The sequence below is a fragment of the Chrysemys picta genome, chromosome 20, assembly GCF_011386835.1.
Source record: "Chrysemys picta bellii isolate R12L10 chromosome 20, ASM1138683v2, whole genome shotgun sequence".
Lineage (NCBI taxonomy): Eukaryota > Metazoa > Chordata > Testudines > Emydidae > Chrysemys > Chrysemys picta.
Genome location: NC_088810.1, coordinates 20,948,933 through 20,967,824, shown reverse-complemented (window position 1 = coordinate 20,967,824; position 18,892 = coordinate 20,948,933). Strand labels below are relative to the sequence as shown.

Here is an 18,892-nt window from a genome sequence, read left to right as displayed (position 1 = left end):
TCCCTTCCAGTTCTATGAGATAGGTATATCTCCATATATTATTTTTATATTATTCCCTTCCAGCTGTTTTACTGAGCTAGAAGATGGTGATCCCATGGTGAAGCTGGTTGAAAAGGGGAAGAAAATCACACCCCGCAATTTGATTATTTTCCCCCTCAGATTTTGTTGTTTCCCCCTCCCTCCCCCCCAATTTTGAAATTCCATCAAGATTTAAGAAAAAATAAAAGTGATCCGCTCTATAGCTGACCGGGAAAAAAAGGTAACGAATTGGCAAACACGTCACTGAAATGCTCCTCTCCCTCCTCCCAGTGAATTTCGAATGTCCAAATGAGAAAATTCCCCCCTCAGCTCTAGCATTCACACAGTCACACTCAGAGAGAAGGGGTGGTGGTGGGGGAAATAACCAGAGGCGAGGAAAGTTATCAGAAACGTGTATTTTTTTTCTTTTTAATAGTAAACCTCTTTACAACAAATATAGTGAAAGAGTTTCCAAACAAAACTCATCAGAATTTTTCATGGTAATTTTTTTTATCTCTTTTTCTTATCGTGTAATATACAATAACGCATCACCATACAGCACAAAGAAAGGAATATTGAAAAAACAAAACGGACATCTCACTGACGTGCTGCCGTCCCTGGGAAGGAGCCACTGATTGTCAAGGGGGGTGGGGTGGGATGGGTGGGGGTGGGAAGGGACAGGACTGGGGATAAGAAAGCAAGGATGTACCAAGAAAGAGCTCCCAGGGGCTGGGAGATTAATATAGAAGGCCAGACCCCAGGGATGCAAATGCCTAGAGAAAGATGGACCTAGCCAAAGATCCTGGATGGAAATTTACAAGTTACTCGCATGTATCCACTTCTCTACTACTTTCTTGCTTTCAATAGATCGATAGTATCCCAACGATCCAGATGTATCAAAGAGGGGCAACACCCCAGAAAAATTACCCTCCCCCCATATCTCTCCTACACGAAGAGCATGGATTTTTTTTTTGTTTTAAACTGATCTGCTGCCACTCAAGAGAACAGAATCCCTTAATTCACACACAAAAAAGGGGAGGGAGCATTGGGGGGGGGGAATGTGGGGCGTGGGAAGGAAGAGGTTAAAAATATATATATATATATATGTATACTTATAGATACAGAGTATAGCTTTTTAAAATTGCCTTTCTAAACAATAAATAAAACTAAGAAAGGGAAGTGCACAATTTTTTGTACATTTGCTGCACCATCACGGGCGGGAAAATGAAAGCTGCCGGTGACAATATGGGCGGGCTGAACTTGTAGGCAATTCGACTAACCACAATATATATATGTTGGGGTTTTGCTTTGTTTCTTTAGTGCATAATTTAAAGGGTTTATTCTATTTTACAAAGGTTTTTGCACATAGCCCAGAGAACACTACATCTATCCCGATCGATCTGATTTACAGGGAGCGAGGAGGGTGGGGAGCTGGAGGGAAAGAGGACCTGATGTTAACATCACCCAGAGGAGATCCGAGATAGGCGTGCGTGGTCACCAACCACAGAGCGGCCACAATCCTGAGAATTTTTAACATCATGCCAGTAACCGCAAGCTATTCTGAAACATGGGGGGGGGGGGGGGGGGGGGAAGGAAGAGGTCTTGGGCTGAGCTGAAACAACGAGCAACTGCCCCAAGCATGGCCAGAAAGTGTGCTTTCTGGTTTGTCCTTCCTAAGGAGAATCTGGTCTAGATTCTCATTTACAATTTTACAGAATTCTGGCTGGGTAAAGGGACCCTAAAGTGGGCACAAATTTATACCCACTACGACCTCCTTTCTGCTGCCACAGTTGTGTGAAAGAGGTTTAAGGCATACAAAAGCTGTTCCACTTTATACCAATAGAGTTAAAGAGAGAAATCCCTCCCAAGTGTGGATGCAATTACGCTGGCATTAAGGGGTTTCTGTTGGTATAGCTATTCCCATATGGGAAGGGGAATACACGACCCACTACAAGGCACCTTTATACCAGTTTAACTGCATACACACTAGGTGTTAGGGTAAGTGAGAACAGGCCTGTAGACAAGGGGCTGGCAGATCCCTTTCCCTACCTTTGATCCCACTCAGTCGTTGTGGGCTTGCTCTCCGATTTGTTTTCTCTGCTGGAGAGACTGAAGTGAAAGGAGCGGAGAGCAGTATTCGAATGGGACAATAAAGCCAAGTCGGCACTTTTACCCAGCCAGAACGGCGTAAAGGGGCCTCCGGGTAAATGAGGCCCAGTGGAGTAGGTAGCGTAAATCAGGGTAGCTCCATTGACTTCACAGACGCTATTCTGAGTTACAGCAGCAGAAGATCTGGCCCATTGACTCCAACGGAGCCATATTGATTTCTGCACCAGCTGGGAATCTGGCCTACTTCCTATAGCATGTAGAGGGAATACAGAAGAACCGGCCCGGCTTTGCAGGGAAGATTGTTTCTCCCCAGGACAGTCACACACAATTTCCTTTCTGCTAGCAAAGCGAGATTTATTAAACAGAGACAGGGCAGAACCGGACCCACCTAATACTTCGGGAAAGTTCCGATCCACACCGGGCTCAAGGCAATGAGGTCTGAGCATTCCCGTTTCTGCCGCCACACGAGGGCTTCTCTGTCCCTTATGGGGAATACAGAGGAGGGGGTACAACTCACCCACTCGCAGAGGGGCCAGCGCGAGGCGTGGGCATCACTTCTGACCGATTTTGAAGGCTTCCATGGGATTCTAGCAGCTCACGCTGGCCTCTCTGAGCAGGAGGGGGAATTCACCCAAGCCGACCGGGGATGTGATCTTTACTCCTTTTGCCAATACTGCTTCCCTAGTGGTTCATTGCTTGCAGTGGGGATCACACCTGGCATCTCTGGCTTTAAATGCAGGAGCCTCTTCTGTTTGAGTTAAAAGAGCCCCTTAGCCAAGGTGGTGGCAGGGCCATTCACCTCTCTGTGGCCCAGTCACCTCTAGCAGAGAACAGAACGCCACACTGAAACTAAGCAATGGGGACCCCTGGATTGGAATGCCACCAATCTAGCCTTAAATCAGTGTCTGAGATGGTCACTCTGGTAGGTGGGCCATTTCCAGACTAGCAGGGGGACAATTCCATCAGAAACCACAGAATTAAGAAGCAGGCCAGACGCTCAGCTGGCATCAATCAGCGTTGCCCTGTTGTCTTCAACAGAGCTCTGAATACTCTATCCGAGGACCTCTTGCTACCTGCTAAAGCCACTGGGAAATACAGTCCTGATTCCTCACTGTCTTTAACCTGTGCTGATGCAGCGTGATGCTGTCCCCTGTAGCGGCTAAAGCCGTTTATGAGTTTTACTGCGCACAGACTAGCTCAACCAGGAGTAAGACACTCCTGCTTTCAGATCCCAAGGTCTCGGGTTCATTCCTCAGACAACCCAGCCCGGAGAGCTGTAACACACAACTGGCCTTGTCACTGACACCCGTGCAAAGCTAATGCTTTACACCCTGACTTCGCACTGGTGTAACGTGCAAAGGGGTGGGTGAATCAGTCCCTGGGACTTTCAGGACTTCTCTACGAAGTATCATCATTCTGGGCTCTGTGGCAAGCTCTCTCTTTGCTCAATCCATCACCACCTCCCGGCCCTCTATCCACCCTGGCATGTCGCCTGGATGGGGTTAAATTCTGCAATATGGAACAAACAGGGGAGGGGCGGGGAAGGGGGAGCAGGTCTGTGGATACAGGAAAGGAAGGAGGACAGGTCAAGAGAGGGTAAAACAAGAATAATCTGTACAATTGCGGCCATGTTCAAAGTCAGTATTATTACAATATACTCTGACAAAAATATAATCTCATTTCATATCAATACAACAAAAAAACAGTTTCCTGTACTGTTACCATTGCTAACATATTGAAACTTGCTATTTACAAGGACAGGAGCCAGGTAAAATACTACAAGATAAAGATCAGAGAGAAGGGAAGAAAGACCGGGAGACGGGCGCTCCAGAAGAAAGAAAAGCCCGGGGAAAGGCCCTCTTCTACAAACGGTTCATGGCTTCTGGTTTTCAGACGGAAGGAGGGATGACGGAGGTAGCGAGAACGTAACACTCAATTAATGGGTGGGGGGTTTTAACAGAGGGAAGGAGGGAGAGTGAAGTGGGGGCGGGGGAAAGGATGGAAACAGGTGAGAAAGGAAGAAAATACAGGGCCTCGCTCTCAACAGGTGTAAATTGGCTACATCAATGAAGCACCACTGATTTACCCCAGCTGAGGTTGTGGCTTATGCTAAGATGTAAGAGAGAGGAGGGCAATGTTATTTTCTAGGCTCTCGGATATCTGTGGTGCCAGGACAGGGTTATTCCTTGCCCAGCTCCCACTTACCAAGGCAAGCTGGCCAGATCTGACCCCATCCTGCTTACCCAGCGCCCCCCAGGGGCAGCTTTGGGGTGTGGGGGGAATGCAGGATCAAGCACTCTTCTCTCTCCTCGCACAGCTAGTCAGGCTCTTATTACGGCTGCAGGGGGGCATTCCCAAACTGCCTTCGCTCTTTGCCCCCCAAGGGCTGTGTCCTAGCACGGGGAGACGCCATCTTGATTCGAAGCTTCAGTCTGGCCTTTTAGAACAGTAGAGATGAGTCGTCCCCCCACCTCAGCACCCTCTGAATGGCTCTGCACCCAACCCGGCTCACTTTCCTCATGGGAGTAAGCCCTGTTGATTTACTCTCCTGTCATCTACCATGGGGAACTCCATTCAGCCTTAGCTTCCCCCAACAGAGCAGAGCAGGGCTTGCTGCACGCTGGCTCCTGCTATCAAGGGATGAGGCGGCCATGTCCCCCTCTAGTGGCTGGTCCGCACAGAGGATAAGAGCTTGCTACTGCTACCAGCTAAGGGAGATACTCCTTTTGCTCAAGTGATAGAGGCCTAGGCTTTTGGTGCTAAAGGTCCCGGGTCACTACACTGGCTCATCTTGCGTCAGCCTTGTATAGAGGAGGCCGGGGGGCGAGTATTTAAGTTTATTCCTGTGAAGCATGAGGCCTCCTTAAACCCGACTGGGGAACCTAAACTCGAGTGTAGGGTAGCCATTTTGCCAGTGAGCTGTTCCCCCTTCACAACTGAGGCAGTCCTTGGTGTAGGGCAGGAGCAGCCACCCGGCCACCACTCAAGTGCCAGGTGCACCTGGCTCCCACAGCCCTGTCTTGACCAGCACAAAATCTGCCTTTCCGCCATCTCTCTGCCAGCCTCTCCTCACCCCCACTGCCACCAAGCCATGTGGTCCAACAGTCGTACACCAACCCAAACGTGAAGCAAAGGCTGACAACTGGACAGACCACGAGGGAATCAGGCAGCTCCCTCCATTGCTCCCCGCCCCCCGATTTTATTGGGCAAACAGAATTGTAGGCCAACGAAGAATATATTTCAGATGCTTTCAAAGGCCGGGATCTCTCAAAATCCTACCCAACGTTTGGAGGAATGAACCGGGAAGAGAGGACGACATCACGATGAAATGGGAAATGGCATGGAACAATAGGCATGGGAAGAAACCTTTTAGCAAACTGAAAACAATTCTTTGACTCCATCAGGTTACAAAACTGTGTAAAAGTTCGCTAGAAACCTTGTCGCTAGTAGGGATAGTTAAGCAATGTAGGGAATTGGCATTTACCAAAAAAAGGAGTTTAAGAACTCCCGTGTAGCCATATATATATTTATATATATATTCTTTTCCTGCAATATCTCTTAAGAGAGCCACTAAAAGAAATAAATATTTCTCTCTAGATTACCCGTCCGCGTGGTTATTCAAAGTTTTACAATGTTTATCCTAGAGCTGGTCAAAACCTTTCAAATTGCTGTTGAAATTTGGGAGGTTGGGTTTTGGTTTTGGTTAAGCCAGTCAACGTTCAGTTTTCAAAATTTCAACGGAATTTTCTGGCCCCAAAAAAGGAACTTTTTTTAAATAAAAAAAATCAGTTTGTTGATTCGGATGGATGAGATTTTTCAGCAGTGCGGAAGTTAAGACAATTTTCTTTGCTTCCTCCTGCCAAACACAGGCGCTCTTGGGTTGTTGTTGTTTTTCAACCGGCTCTAGTTTAGACCAAATGTTGCCCTCAATTATAGCCCCACGTGAGCTTCTGGGTAGTAATATTGCTTTATGGTTGTATAACTGAGGGTGGGGTGGGGGATTAACGTTGGTGTGCAAAATTTCAGAAAACCGTATGATTTGTTGCTGACAAAATATGTCCTATGGAGGAAATTTGGGCTAAGTTCGAAGGAACGAGTGGTCGTAGTAATGCTGAGTTTGGAGAGAAATCATTTAGCACAGCCCCCTCCCCCCCCCAATGCTGACAGCCTCAGCATGGCTCCACTGACTCCAGTTTACACCAGTGGAGGATTTGGCCCCATGTGCTTCGCTGCCTAAGTCCAGAGGTGGGCTCAGACCGCAACACTGCTCTGGACTTTGCTCTCCCAGATTCGCAGCTGCCCGGCCCCTTGTTCGCTCATTGACGTCAGTGCAATATGAGTGTGATTCTCTACCAGATGAAACAGCAGTGTTTTACACTCACATTGCAGCAGTGCCAGTGATTACATGAGAAGCGGGCCAGCGGAGAACCAGGCCCCTCGTGTTTGGCTTTCGCCCACTATAGAGATAGGACCCAAATATGAAATTTGCATTCAGAGCCAACCTCCGACCCCTCCAGCAAAGTGAAGGGGTGGTAGGATCCAAGATTTTCCTGTTGGCTTATCGCCACTCAGTACTTCATTCAACCCAATTTATACCTATTCCCATATGCAATGGTATCTGATTGCCACTGGATAACTCTGTTAGGAGTTCGGCTGTCCAATTAATTCTATTCAGTTGTTACAAGCTTGAATTCTCCTTCACCCAGGCCCCTTTCCATCACTCTGGCAGCATAAAGGGGCCTTAAAGTAGGTGCAGCTGTGACTCCAACTTTGAGATCCCTTTACTCTGCTGGAGAATCAGGCTCCGTAAAATTTATCTCCAATCTCTAGTCTGCACTCTGCTCCAGCTTCAGAGAGATCTTCTCTCTGCCCTTCTCATGCGGGCGACGCCATGTCCCATAGACTCGTTGCACCTTTGACAATATTTTGCTGCAAACCCAAATTTGGAAACTACACCGATCTCTGAAATTTTGCTCCCCGTCTCCCACCCCAGTTCCTTAGTCAGAAAAAGGCAAATCAACCCCAACCTCTTTCCTTAAGGGATGACAGGAAATATCACGTTATTTTTTGAAGTGGCCTAAAATTTCCATAAGCCTTAGGGCTGCAAAAACCATACACATGATCACAATCTGTCCCAACGCAGTCAAATGGCCTCTGTCGTGGCCAAACATAAGCACACCCAGGGGTTGAAATGAACAACAACCAGGGCACCAAAATGCTACCACTGCCAGGAGCACCATCTCCGATGTATACGGACGAAACTCCTGATCCAATTTCATGCACTGGAATCAGCTCGACAAAATATGACTTTAAACAGGAGTCCAGTGTTGTGTTTGATTCTTAATTTACCCAGGAAATCCTCAGTGCACGTCTTGATTTGTCTCACGCCCCATCCTTGAAGGACAATTTTGTTCTCCTGATGGATTAAAACAGTCTTTGATGGAACATTTAACCTATGGTTAAAATCTGTTCATAACCTAGGCTACGCCCTACGTTTTTGGTGTTCGTAGGGAAGGTACCACACATCAAAGCAAACCCCACATCTGAGTCACTTGAGAAGTAAACCTGTTACACAAAGTTCTCTTTCCGCTGCTCTGACAGCGTAAAACGGCTTTAAGATCATGCCACTGCCGCTCTCCCACAGCAATGTAAAGAGATCTTAGTGTAACTTCAAATAGGCCCCTTGTATTTCACCCCAGAGTATGGATGTTGAAGGATCCACATAGGTTTCAAGAAGGAAAAGATCAGAAACAGACTTTGGTAAGTAACCACATCTTTAGAAAGTAATATATCATTTTTTTGAAACATATCAGTGCATACTTCTTATATGAAAATATACACAATTGTATTTCATTCTCCAAAAAAAAGAAACAATTAAAAACAAAAGCAAACTAGCCAAACACAATATATTAGCTGTTTTTCATTGTTGTCATCGTTTAAATTTTTTTTTTTTAACGCTACACTTTGTTCGGGTTACACTTTTTTTGTCTTTTTTTTTTGTTTGTTTTTGTTTTTTGTAAATGTTTTTTTTCTTCATGCATTTTACACCTTTTATAGCTTTTGAGAATAAATAAGCTCCGTTTTGCTTCCGTATCTCTAAAAACTGCAGCATTTGAACTGTTCGTCATTTAAATCGTGCAATTTTTTTTTTTGCAACACCCCTTTTTAAAAAATGGAAAAAAATATATATATATATTTTTAAAACTAAACCCTATACAACGCAAAATTCCAAATTAAAAAAAAATTATACACAATGTAACTGTCAACAGTACAGTGGAGCACAAGAAATAAAATTAAAAGATCAGAAACATATTTATAGAAGCACAAAGGAGGGTGTTGATTTCTTAGATTGTCATTCTTCTGGTTGTCTTTTGAAAATCAGGAGGCGTTGACTGGATTCTACAGTCTGTGGGGAAATAGAGAATAACCCAGACGAAAAAAACCCAAACAAACCCAAAAATCATTTCACCCAAACGGTGAAGCTAATGCGGTTGTCAAACCCCACATCCCCCTCCATCAATTCCCCTGGTGCAATCCCAACTGTCCCACAAGCATATTTCCAAATGGGTTGAGCCAATGCACGTTTTAGAGTCCCACCACCAGATTTCTGAAGATCACCTTTGAACCTTGGCTTTTTATTTATTTGAAATGTTAGCTGCTTGGTGCCACAGTTTAATGCCATTTTGTAACCGATTTAGCCAGTCAATTGGTGGTCTGTCTCCATTCTCTCTCAAAATATATATATGCACCCAGGTTGCATTTTTATTTTCCAAGCTCTCAGCTCCAAGATAAACATGCCAAGTTGGGAGTTAGGGTATGAAGTTAATGAGAAAAAAGGTTTTTCCTCAGGTTTGTTCTACATTGATGTTTGAGCAGGTCAGATGGTCTTTTATACCTGTCAATGGAGTTAGCCATTTCGGATCCTCTTCACTACAGAATGCACTGAGAGCTGCAAATGACATTCCACCGGAAGTCTCCCAACAGGAGAGAAAGTGTTTATTTGCAGGATAGTGACAGAAAAATAAAATTGATGAGAAATGCTTTGTATTCTGCTTAATTTCAAAGCATGGCCGTGCAAAGCCTTCGGAGGGATGGATGGTACCCATACATCGCTAATGTAATAAGGTGGGCGTGCTCTGATTTTGATGGTCAGATAAGTTTCAGATTGGGGACTTCAACTTAGATTGACATATGGAGGCAACATAAAACCTGCCACAGAGACCTCCCACATACTGCCCAGTTTGCAACACAGCCCCACGCAGCCTTGCAAAACTCCACTCTGGATTGCGAGCCCATGGGGAAAGTAGTCAACATTTTTATTGTGGAAAAAAAGCTGTTGACATTTGGAAACCTTTTTTTTAATAAAACAAAAAGTAATAATGATCAAAACGTTTTCTCAAATCCAGTGTTGTCAAAGTTGCAAATTGCTCAACTTTCGAGGTCTCTTTGACAAGCAAACAGAATAATTTGTTGATTTGTCCATCCTTATGGCGAGTAGGATTTTGCTCCCAAGCTGCTCCATTTTCACGATAATTTTGCAAGGCGGCAGTAGTCCATAAACCCAGAATTCCCCAAGGGCCAGATCCTCAGTGTAGATCAATGGAAATAACATTGATTTACACCTGCTGGAGATCTAGCCCCCAGGATGAAACTCATCCATACGCAGAGGGGCCGACACGAGATGTGTATGCCACTTAATTCCTATTTAAGCCCCATGGCTTGGAGACTAGTGGGTCTAATGCTCCTCAGGCCTTGACCGGGCCTTTGCACATCGAGGAATTTCATTTAAGGGAAAAAAGTCATGGTAGAAGTTATCTATGGAAGAACCTGCTAGCGAATTCATCTGAACTGCCAAACAAAGTGCTAAGTTAGCATCTGATGATATAGGACAAGCAGTGCCAGTTGAAGCCTGCTGTTCACTAGAGAAAGGCTGATGGACCTGGACAATGAAGTCCTTCCTTGATCCATAGAACCACGCAGCCAGCAGCATTGCTCTGGAACAACTCCCCGAGGGGCACGTTCAATCCAGGGCCTTTCTACTGAGGCTGTAAGCAAAGGGGTCGAGTTCGTGCCAGTGAGAACTCATGACCACTCGGGGAACGATCTGAAATCTGCCAAGGAGAGCTGTGTTTTAAGGGCACACATATATTTAGAGAGGCTTTAGATCTGGGAGAAGTAGGCCCCCCCCAAAAAAAAGTAAATGAAAAACTAATTCAACAAAAAAATGGCCTTTTTAAAAAGAAAAAAGAAAAATGTCACCTCTCAAAATTAGATTTTGTTTACATTTTCCCTTTTTCCCCCCTAAGAAAACCTGCATTTATTGCATTGCATTTTCATGTAACTGTTCATTTTTGGGTTTTGGAGGGCTTTTTCCCCCTCTTCCCTTATTGCTAATTTTGGTCGGTCAGCATAGTCGCATGGAAGGGCTTTTCCAAAACTGAAAATTTCCTAAACCAAAAACGTTCATTTCAAAACTGAAAATATCCATTTTTCTAATTGAGAATTTTCAAAAATGGAACGACAAAAAGATGAAAAAGTTCCAAAATGTGGCGGAAAATGTCGAAAAACAAACAAAAATGTTCTGTTTTGAAACCATCTCACATTTTAGTGCTTTAGTATTCTTATTCTTTAGCTGCTGTAATCTCAACAGGTCTCTGCTTCTCAATCTTCCATCTCGCGCTGAGTTGGAAGTGTTCTAAAAGTCTAGAAACTTCTGGAATAAATGGTGGGCTACAAGAAGCCGACTACACCCGCAAGTCCTACCATGACTTTTTCCTCCTCCACTTTGAAGTATTTCTGGGCCTGTTTGGCGGATCTCAAAGCCACTGAGCTTGTAGATGCTGAAAGAGAATTTGCTTTCTCAACTATCTCAGGGAGCAGCCACGAATGGTAGCAGAACTCCACTGGCATAGGTAATTAACCCAGTGAAAACAAAGCTCCCACGCTGCAGAACTGAGACGCCCTCGCAAGTTTGGTGGGGGACCATGATCCCAAGCACAGGATAAACATAAAAGGTGGGATGGGAGAGCAGGGAAGGGGGTAAACTGAGCCCTGATATTAATGCTCATCCATTCGCAAATGCGGGCGAAAGGAGGGACTGAACGCTTGTCTGCAGAGGACTCAGACGTTATCTGTGGGAGTTCCCAAAAGCCCTTCGGTACAAGATTCCTGAGCTGACTGCATTGGCTTCCCTTCTCGTTTCAATTTGCTGACCCCGGGGCAGTGGGGGGGAAGGGGACAGGAATGGGGATACCCAGTATGGAGAACAAAGCCTTTGAAGATCTTACCTAATGATGAGAGAGGAAGCTGCCTGTCCACAGCGTTTGCTAGGTGGGCAATGAACTGGAGGTGCAGCACACACGTGTAAACTAAACCACTATTCACAGGGAGAAGGCGGCCTGCTGGAAATGACTAATGAACCCCCTCTCTCGCCTCTCAGCCCCCGGTCTCCCATGCTCCCCATACCTCGGATGACCATGCACGTTGCCAGTTCCTCAGCTGGTGTCAATCTGGCGTTTACGCATCAATGTACACCAGCGAGGATGTTGCCCTTTGGTTTATTTAATTTGGGGGAGGGAGTTTTGGGGGGGCAGAGGAGGGTTAAAAGTGAAAAATGTGTTCCTGCCTGCTGGAGATCGGAGGACAAAATAAAAACGATCAGAGATGTATGGGATGGCAAATTAAAGGAGTAGAGAGTATAGGGGGAAGAGGGGAGTCAGATTGGCATTTCTGATTGGAATGCCCAGCGGCTGCCATTTAAACAAAGATGTGAACCACGGTGACGCCTCGCAGCTGTGCCAACCCTTATGTGACGCCAACGTGGTGAAGGCATAAGTTTGAGTGACCTGAGACCCGCAGTGGAGAAACGTGCCATCTCCTGTCTTTGAACAGATTTTCTAATTCCACACACTACCCCTGGGGCAGTAACCAAAGGGGACAAAGGCCCCGTCAGATAACTGCTTAGCGTAACCACATGGCTCCCGGCCCACTGAAGCGAATGGGAGCTTTGTACCATTTACTTCAATGCAACCAGGGATTTGGCAGGAGGGCTGGAATTCAACCCATGCAGATTCGCCAGTCCCATGTCTATACATCACCAGAAACCCCCCAAACAGGACTTAAGTGGCCTCTGCCTGGGGGGAATTTTACCCTACACGAATATGTACTAAGCACATAAGCTCTCTCTCAGCTCAACCCTTAGGCCTATATCTTGCTACCACTGAAATCGGTGGCAAAGCTCCCATGGACATCAACGGGAGGCCAGATCAAAGGATCTGACCCCTTATAGAATGTATTTTTTTGTCCTGCTAATTCATAAACCTGATCGGGGTTCGGATAAAGTCTTATAGTGACCACGCTGTCATCCGTAAAGGTTAAGCAGGAGAAACGTTATTTTCCCTTCCACAACGTGTGTGTTTCTGCTCACTGGATAGTATTAAGCTTTGGCTGAGCCCATTACAGTATATTAGGATCAGGTCAGTACAGTACATTGGTGGTAATATTGTCAGGAGGGGATGAAGATGCATGTTCTGTTCCATCTGTGATGTAGCTAACTGCCTGAGCCATTGTGACTGGAGAAATCAGCTTGAATGGCCCGCACTGGAAGGAAGTATCACAGGGCGATGCCCTCACCAGTTTATACTGGGCTGACTTCCCTCCGTTGAATCCCTAATGTAAACTATTAAATTGGAATTTTTCAATTCACCAAGAAAATTTTACTCCAGGTTTCCATATTTAAAAAATAAATGGGAGGGAAGATCAGTAAAAGACTTGCCTTTTTTTTTTTTTAACCCATGTTGCGACCAAACGATAGCACAGCCCAGAACTTCTGAGTTTCAAAATGATAACAAAAAAGTTCTGGATTTGGATGAGGGGGAGGGGAAGGAAAACAATTTCCAATGAATTTTTTGTACATTTCCCCCTAATTCTTCAACCAAATGTAGAATTGACCAGAACTTTCTAATTTCCAATTACTAATACAAATTTTGCATTTTGAGGAAGAAAAAGAGTTGATGACATTTTTGCAAACATTCCTCACTTGTTGTTCAAGGGCCTTTTCAGAATTCTTCAAATTTCAAAGAACAATTAGAATTTCAATGAAAAAAAACTTTAGAAATGTCCATGAATAATTTTTCCTGTTTTTTTTTTAAATCAGCTCTAATTTAAACTTCACCAACATCTAATGAGTATGAATTTTAATTGACGTGAGATTTAAACATTTCTTTATCATTTTTTCCTATCTATGGTTGGCAAAACTGCTTTATTAAAAAAAAAGAAAAAGAAAAAGATCTCCCCTCCTCCCCTGATTTTAAATGCTTTTTTTTTAATTCAGGTATATGCAAATAGTTCCACTATGCACCATTCTAGACCTCCGTGGGGTGTTTGAAAAGCTGCCATTTTCAAAGATGGGTGGCACTACTCTGTCGATCTATCTATGCATCCGAAGAAGTGAGGTTTTTACCCACGAAAGCTTATGCCCAAATAAATCTGTTAGTCTTTAAGGTGCCACCAGACTCCTTGTTGTTTTTGTAGATACAGACTAACACGGCTACCCCCTGATACTTATCAGTGGGGATGTTTTCTTTAATAAAATTTCATCTGAACTGCCAGGATTAGCCCTAAAAATCAGGGGCCTGATTCTCATATACACTCATGTCCCTTGATATGGCTCTGGCAGTGCAAAGTGGCCTTTAAGTGGCACGGACTCTGCTAACATTTGCTAGACTGCTCACCAGTTATACAATGCAGCTCGGGTGACTTATACTGGCTGAGAATCTGGCCCTATAGCTTGCATTGGGAAAGCTCTCTTTGCACAGATGATGATGATGATTATTCATTTTAAATTTAGCAACATAACTGGAGTTGAAACTGATTAGATGAAACCAAGCCTCCGAACTGGGATATTGATCGGAATTCTGTGACATACAGAGCAGAGATACGGCATCTGACCCAGCAACATTGGTAGGTTACCAGTTCATGCTGAGTGACATCCACCCCTATTGTGCTGAGGGGCCAGGAAAGAGAGGCATCACTTAAGTCTCACCGAAGTGCTATTTTTTTGAGTGGAACTTAAGCAGTGCATATACCTCATGCTGGCCGTTCTGCACGGCGGTCCCGGTCACTCTCTGATTGGGAGCACGGGGTGGCAAAAAATCTCAGCTGTATTTGAATTTGGCTGCACATCAGTGGGCGTTTAGAGTGCACAGAGCCATGTGGAATTGGAGCTAAAATGTGCATATGTTTGTGTGTGCATAAGAAATTCTCCGCATCCAAATAGACGTCCTAGGTACTTTCTCATCAAAGGCACTCTTCTCTCAGAATTAGGTCCGACCTTATAAACCGGGCACACGTCTCAAGCCCTCCCCGACTCCCGGTCGCCAGTGGGTGAATTTTATCGACAACAACCTAGCACGCACGCCCGACACTTGCTCGCTGGGATAAGTGATTGATTTTTTTTTTGGTGACACGTTCCCCTCCCCCCACCCCCTTATTCTTGATTCTAAGCTGCTCTCAGCCATGGAGTGCCTTACGTATTGCAAACGTTGCCTGCTGCGCTAGAATGAAGGCCTACAAAATCCTAAAGCTATTTCTCAGGCAGTTTATAATAAGTCCCCGCCCCCACCCCAAACCCATTTAGCTCCACCCCGGCCCTCCTTTTTCCCCCTCCCAGCCCTGCCACTGGTAACAACCCCACCCCCACCCCCCAACACACACATCTCCCCGCCCCCGCCCGGACGTGAGCAGAAAGTAGCTCGAAGAGAGTTGGGACTGGTTATGTTACCCAGGCATCCAGCCGCACGCGCTTTACGGATGGGCTCTCTCCCTCGGCCTCGGTCGTGGGTCTCAGGAGGCCGAGGGACGAGCCGAAATCGGCTCTGGCGGGGTCATCCCGCTCGTTGCCTTCATAGGAGCTGGCGTTGCTGCTGAGGCTGTCGACGGGAGAACGCCCCGTCGGCTCGTGCCGGCTCTGGTGCGGGAAGGAGCTGAGCGGCGTGGCAGTGTTTCGTTCCCGGTTGGGCGAGACGGGCTCCGACTTGATGCTGATGTTGGGGTTGGTGTTGACAGTCAACGTGGTGGTGTGAGATAAGTGACCCCCTTGTCTGCAGGTGGCAGCGGAGGGATGGGGAGTGGAGAGAGGGAAAGGGGAGACAGGAGAAAAGAAGGGAATGGGGAAGACGAGGGGGAGAAAACGTAGAGGAGTGCACACGTGGGACAGTGAAGGAATAAGAGACAGATGCAGAGAAGGTGAAAAAGAAACAGATGGAGAAAGGGGAAGAGAGAAATATTGATAATTAACATTTGTAAAGGCCTTTTCTATCATAGAAATGCAGAGATCTTATCCATCCATCCATCTCAGTGCAGTTTAATATTATCAGTCTACACAGCTGAAGCGGAGACAGAGAGAAAGGAAGTAACTACCCCCCAAATCACCCAGATCTGGGGCAGACTCAGGACGAGGACCCAAGTCTCTTAAAGCCCAACCTATGGCCTTAGCACAAGACCACCCTAACTGGCATCTTCCAGTCCCATTAAGGTCCCTCTATGCGGCTCCTTCACGCCAAGGAGAACCTGGCCCCTAATGTTCAGCAGTGAAACCCGCTGCGTTCGCAATGACAGCACAGCATCAAATGCGCTTCCTCAAAGGATAAAGGACGTTTGTGGCATTAGGGAGTCATTGGGGTTGCCTGGAATGAAACGTCCTAGGGTGCTTCTGTAACTGGCCAGCTGCAATGGACGGTGTGATTGTTCTGAGGCCAGAAAGATGCTAGCCCTTGCTATGCAGTTATTGCTGCTGCTAGTGGGCTTGGAAAGGCAATCTAGACATGGGAACCAGGAGAGGTGCATTCTGTTCAGGGCCACGCTGCTGTGACCGTGAGCCTGTCACTTCCTCTCTCTGTGGATCTCCTTCCCATCCCAGCCTTTGTTTGTCTTGTCTAACTAGACTCTAAGCCGTGTAGCTTGAAGCTGGTCTCTTTCGCCAAGGGAGCTGGGTCCAATAAAAGATATTACCCCTCCCACCTCGTCTCTTTCATATCCTGGGACCACCACCGCTACAATAACACTATAGAAAACTTTAGCTGAAAATGACAAAATATTAATTCATTTTTTTCATTATATTCTAGTCAGTTCTATTAGGCTGTCAGCTCTTTGGAGCAAAGATAGGCTCTTACTATGGCCTGGTCTACACGGGGAAATTAGGTTGGTAAACCACATCGCTCAGGGGTGTGAAAAAGCCAACCCCCTGAACGAGCCGCGGTACAGACAGCACCTATCCCCCGGTACAACAGCACTAGAATTCTCCCGTCAACCTAGCTACCGCCTCTCGGGGAGGTGGATTGCCATGCCAACAAGAGAACCCCTCCCGTTGTTGTAGGTAGTGTCTTCAGTGACGCGCTACAGCGGCGCCCCAGCGTCTAGACAAGCCCCCTAAATGTCTGTTGCAGCCCCTAGCACAATGCGAGGGGGGGTCTTGGCTAGGTCCTCTAAGCACAGTTCTGTGTTTGTACAATGCCTAGCACACTGGAGTGCTGCCGGTTCACGAATAGGGCACCTCGCTGGTATGGTAATACAAGTAAACAATCATCATAATATAAATTACACTACTGAGTCTAAGGCCTATAACACACCCTTCTGATTCCAGCCAGTAGATGGCAGTGGCTGGCGCGCACACACACACACACACACACACACACACACACACACACACACACACACACACACACACACACACACACACACACACACACACACACACACACATTCTCCTCTGTGCCAGTAGACTGAATACACTCTGATCCCCTTCCCTGCTCCTTGCTACACTACAGACTTCAGCACAATGCGCATCCAAACAATGCGATATTGTTACAGCAACCGGGCCAAATCTTCAGCTGACGTCAACTGGGGTGGCTCCATGGCTGCCGATTTGCGCCTGCCGAGGAGCTGTCCCCACCCCCGCAGTGTGTATTTAGGTCCTGCCGTGGGGGTCGGTATCCACGAGAAGTGTTTTGAGGGGAGAAAAGCAGGAACCGTCCGGACTGGGGACTGAGAATCAGGCCCGTCTAGATTCCATATAATGTGAATAAACAAACTGTGTCTGTCTGGAGTGAATGTACCTTCCCAGCAGATAACCCAACAGAACCCTCTGTCCTGCTCAATTCAGGCCAAGGACGCAGAAAGGTCGCGCACCCCTGCACAGACAAGGCTCCTGCTCATTCCACTGACAGTTTGGCCTGAATGCGCGGCACTTGATCAATCCTTGGTTGATCAAACCTGGCAGCCTGCCTTTGGCTAGGAATCCGACAACCTGGGTCCAATTCCCGCCTCCACCACCTGCGTGTTGTGTGACCTGCAGCAAGCCACCGAGGCTATGTCTGCCCTGCACCTGGGAGCAAGATGTTGCCTTGAGGTTGTCATTCGGGATCTCAAGCCTACCCGCCCCGGGCCTGAGAACCCAGGTCGTGACATCCACACAGCTTTTCTTAACGCACCGGCATGAGGCTGTGCACCCTAGCTGGGAAGTTCACTCTCAGATACCCTTCGGGCTTGTCTGCATGGGGAAACTGACTGAAGTTGCTCCGTGTGGACTTTCTATTGCAGAATAATGCCTCTGCTTGGGAAGCACCCGATTTAGTCCAGAATAAAGTGTCCACAAGGGGAGATATTGAACAAAAGCTGTTTGGGTCAGCGTCCGCATTAGAAAAACCCTTATTCTTTCTGGGATTCGATTTCCCATTTGGGAATGAGGACAATAATTCTCCCTTTGTCTAGTTAGACTGCAAGATATTTGGGGCAGGAACTGTCTCTCAATAAGGGTACGTCTACACAATAAAAGACCCATGGCATGGGCATGGTTGACCCCAGTCCACTGATTCAGGCTCATGGAGCTTGGGCTGCGGGGCTGTAGAATTGCAATGTAGACGTTTGGGCTTGGGCTGGAGCCTGGGCAATGAGACCCCACAAAGGGGGTAGGTCTCGGGGGGGAGGCCACTGCCTCCCGTGTCCCCATAGCAAATGAAGCCACTGGCGTTAATAACAGAGTTCAGATACAGAATTCCTCAAAGTTCGTGGCTGTTTTGGTTTGGTTCGTTACCGGGGTAGCGTATGGGCCACCCACAGTGTGTAGATCAGTCTCGCTACTGACAAAACCTGGGGGCATAGCACCGGCCCATCTTAATGGTGGTGGTGTCGGTCGCCTAGAGCGGAACGTGTAACAGCGCTGTTTTATTACCCCACAGCACCTTCAGGCAGCAGGTCCTACAGGTTCTGAACTTGTCAGGAATTTCACATTTCGCTTGGAATATTTTGCTTTCCTCTAGCGAGGACACTCAGAGCTCGGGTAGTTTTTCGATGGAAAATCAGGTTTTCTACTAAATGAATTTTTTTTGCAAAAAGTGTCCGCTTTCCACAGAAAATTTCCATTTTCATCAGAAAAACGAACTAGTTATTTCAGCCAAAACACTGAAATGTTTCAATTTACACAGCTTCTGTGGGGCCTCATAGGCGCTGCAGCTCAGTTTCCTCATGTCCCTGCTCTTAACTACATCTCCCATGATGCACCATGCCAGGGACTCCCATGAAGCAACTGCCTCCCCTCGCCAGGGCAAAACCCAGGGTGCATCATGGGAAAGGTAGTCTGTTGAGGGAGCCCTAGCTATAGAGAATGGGTGCATGAGGCACCCGAACTGCAACTCCCATGAGGCAGGATTTCAGAATAGAAATAGGTGAGTTTTTGATTTTTCACCAAAATGTCAACCGTCTCAAACGT

The 18,892-nt window shown here is 46.5% G+C and overlaps 1 protein-coding gene across 35 annotated transcripts in view; it reads right to left on the bottom strand.

The window, feature by feature from the left end:
* Nucleotides 1-961: 961 nt before the first annotated feature.
* The window catches only part of MEF2D (myocyte enhancer factor 2D), a 182,213-nt gene continuing 164,282 nt past the window's right edge, over nucleotides 962-18,892 (bottom strand). For 23 of the 35 annotated variants that reach the window (XM_005310950.5, XM_065573651.1, XM_005310952.5 and 20 more), the window contains 2 exons: nucleotides 14,909-15,227; nucleotides 962-10,967 (listed from right to left, as the gene is read on the bottom strand). In XM_005310950.5, coding sequence (XP_005311007.2) covers nucleotides 10,944-10,967; nucleotides 14,909-15,227 — 343 coding nt within the window. In that variant the 3' untranslated portion in view covers nucleotides 962-10,943. Of the gene's footprint in view, nucleotides 15,228-18,892 lie in introns of all 35 variants that reach the window. The other 12 variants (XM_065573665.1, XM_024099861.3, XM_065573660.1 and 9 more) reach the window with 1 other exon arrangement.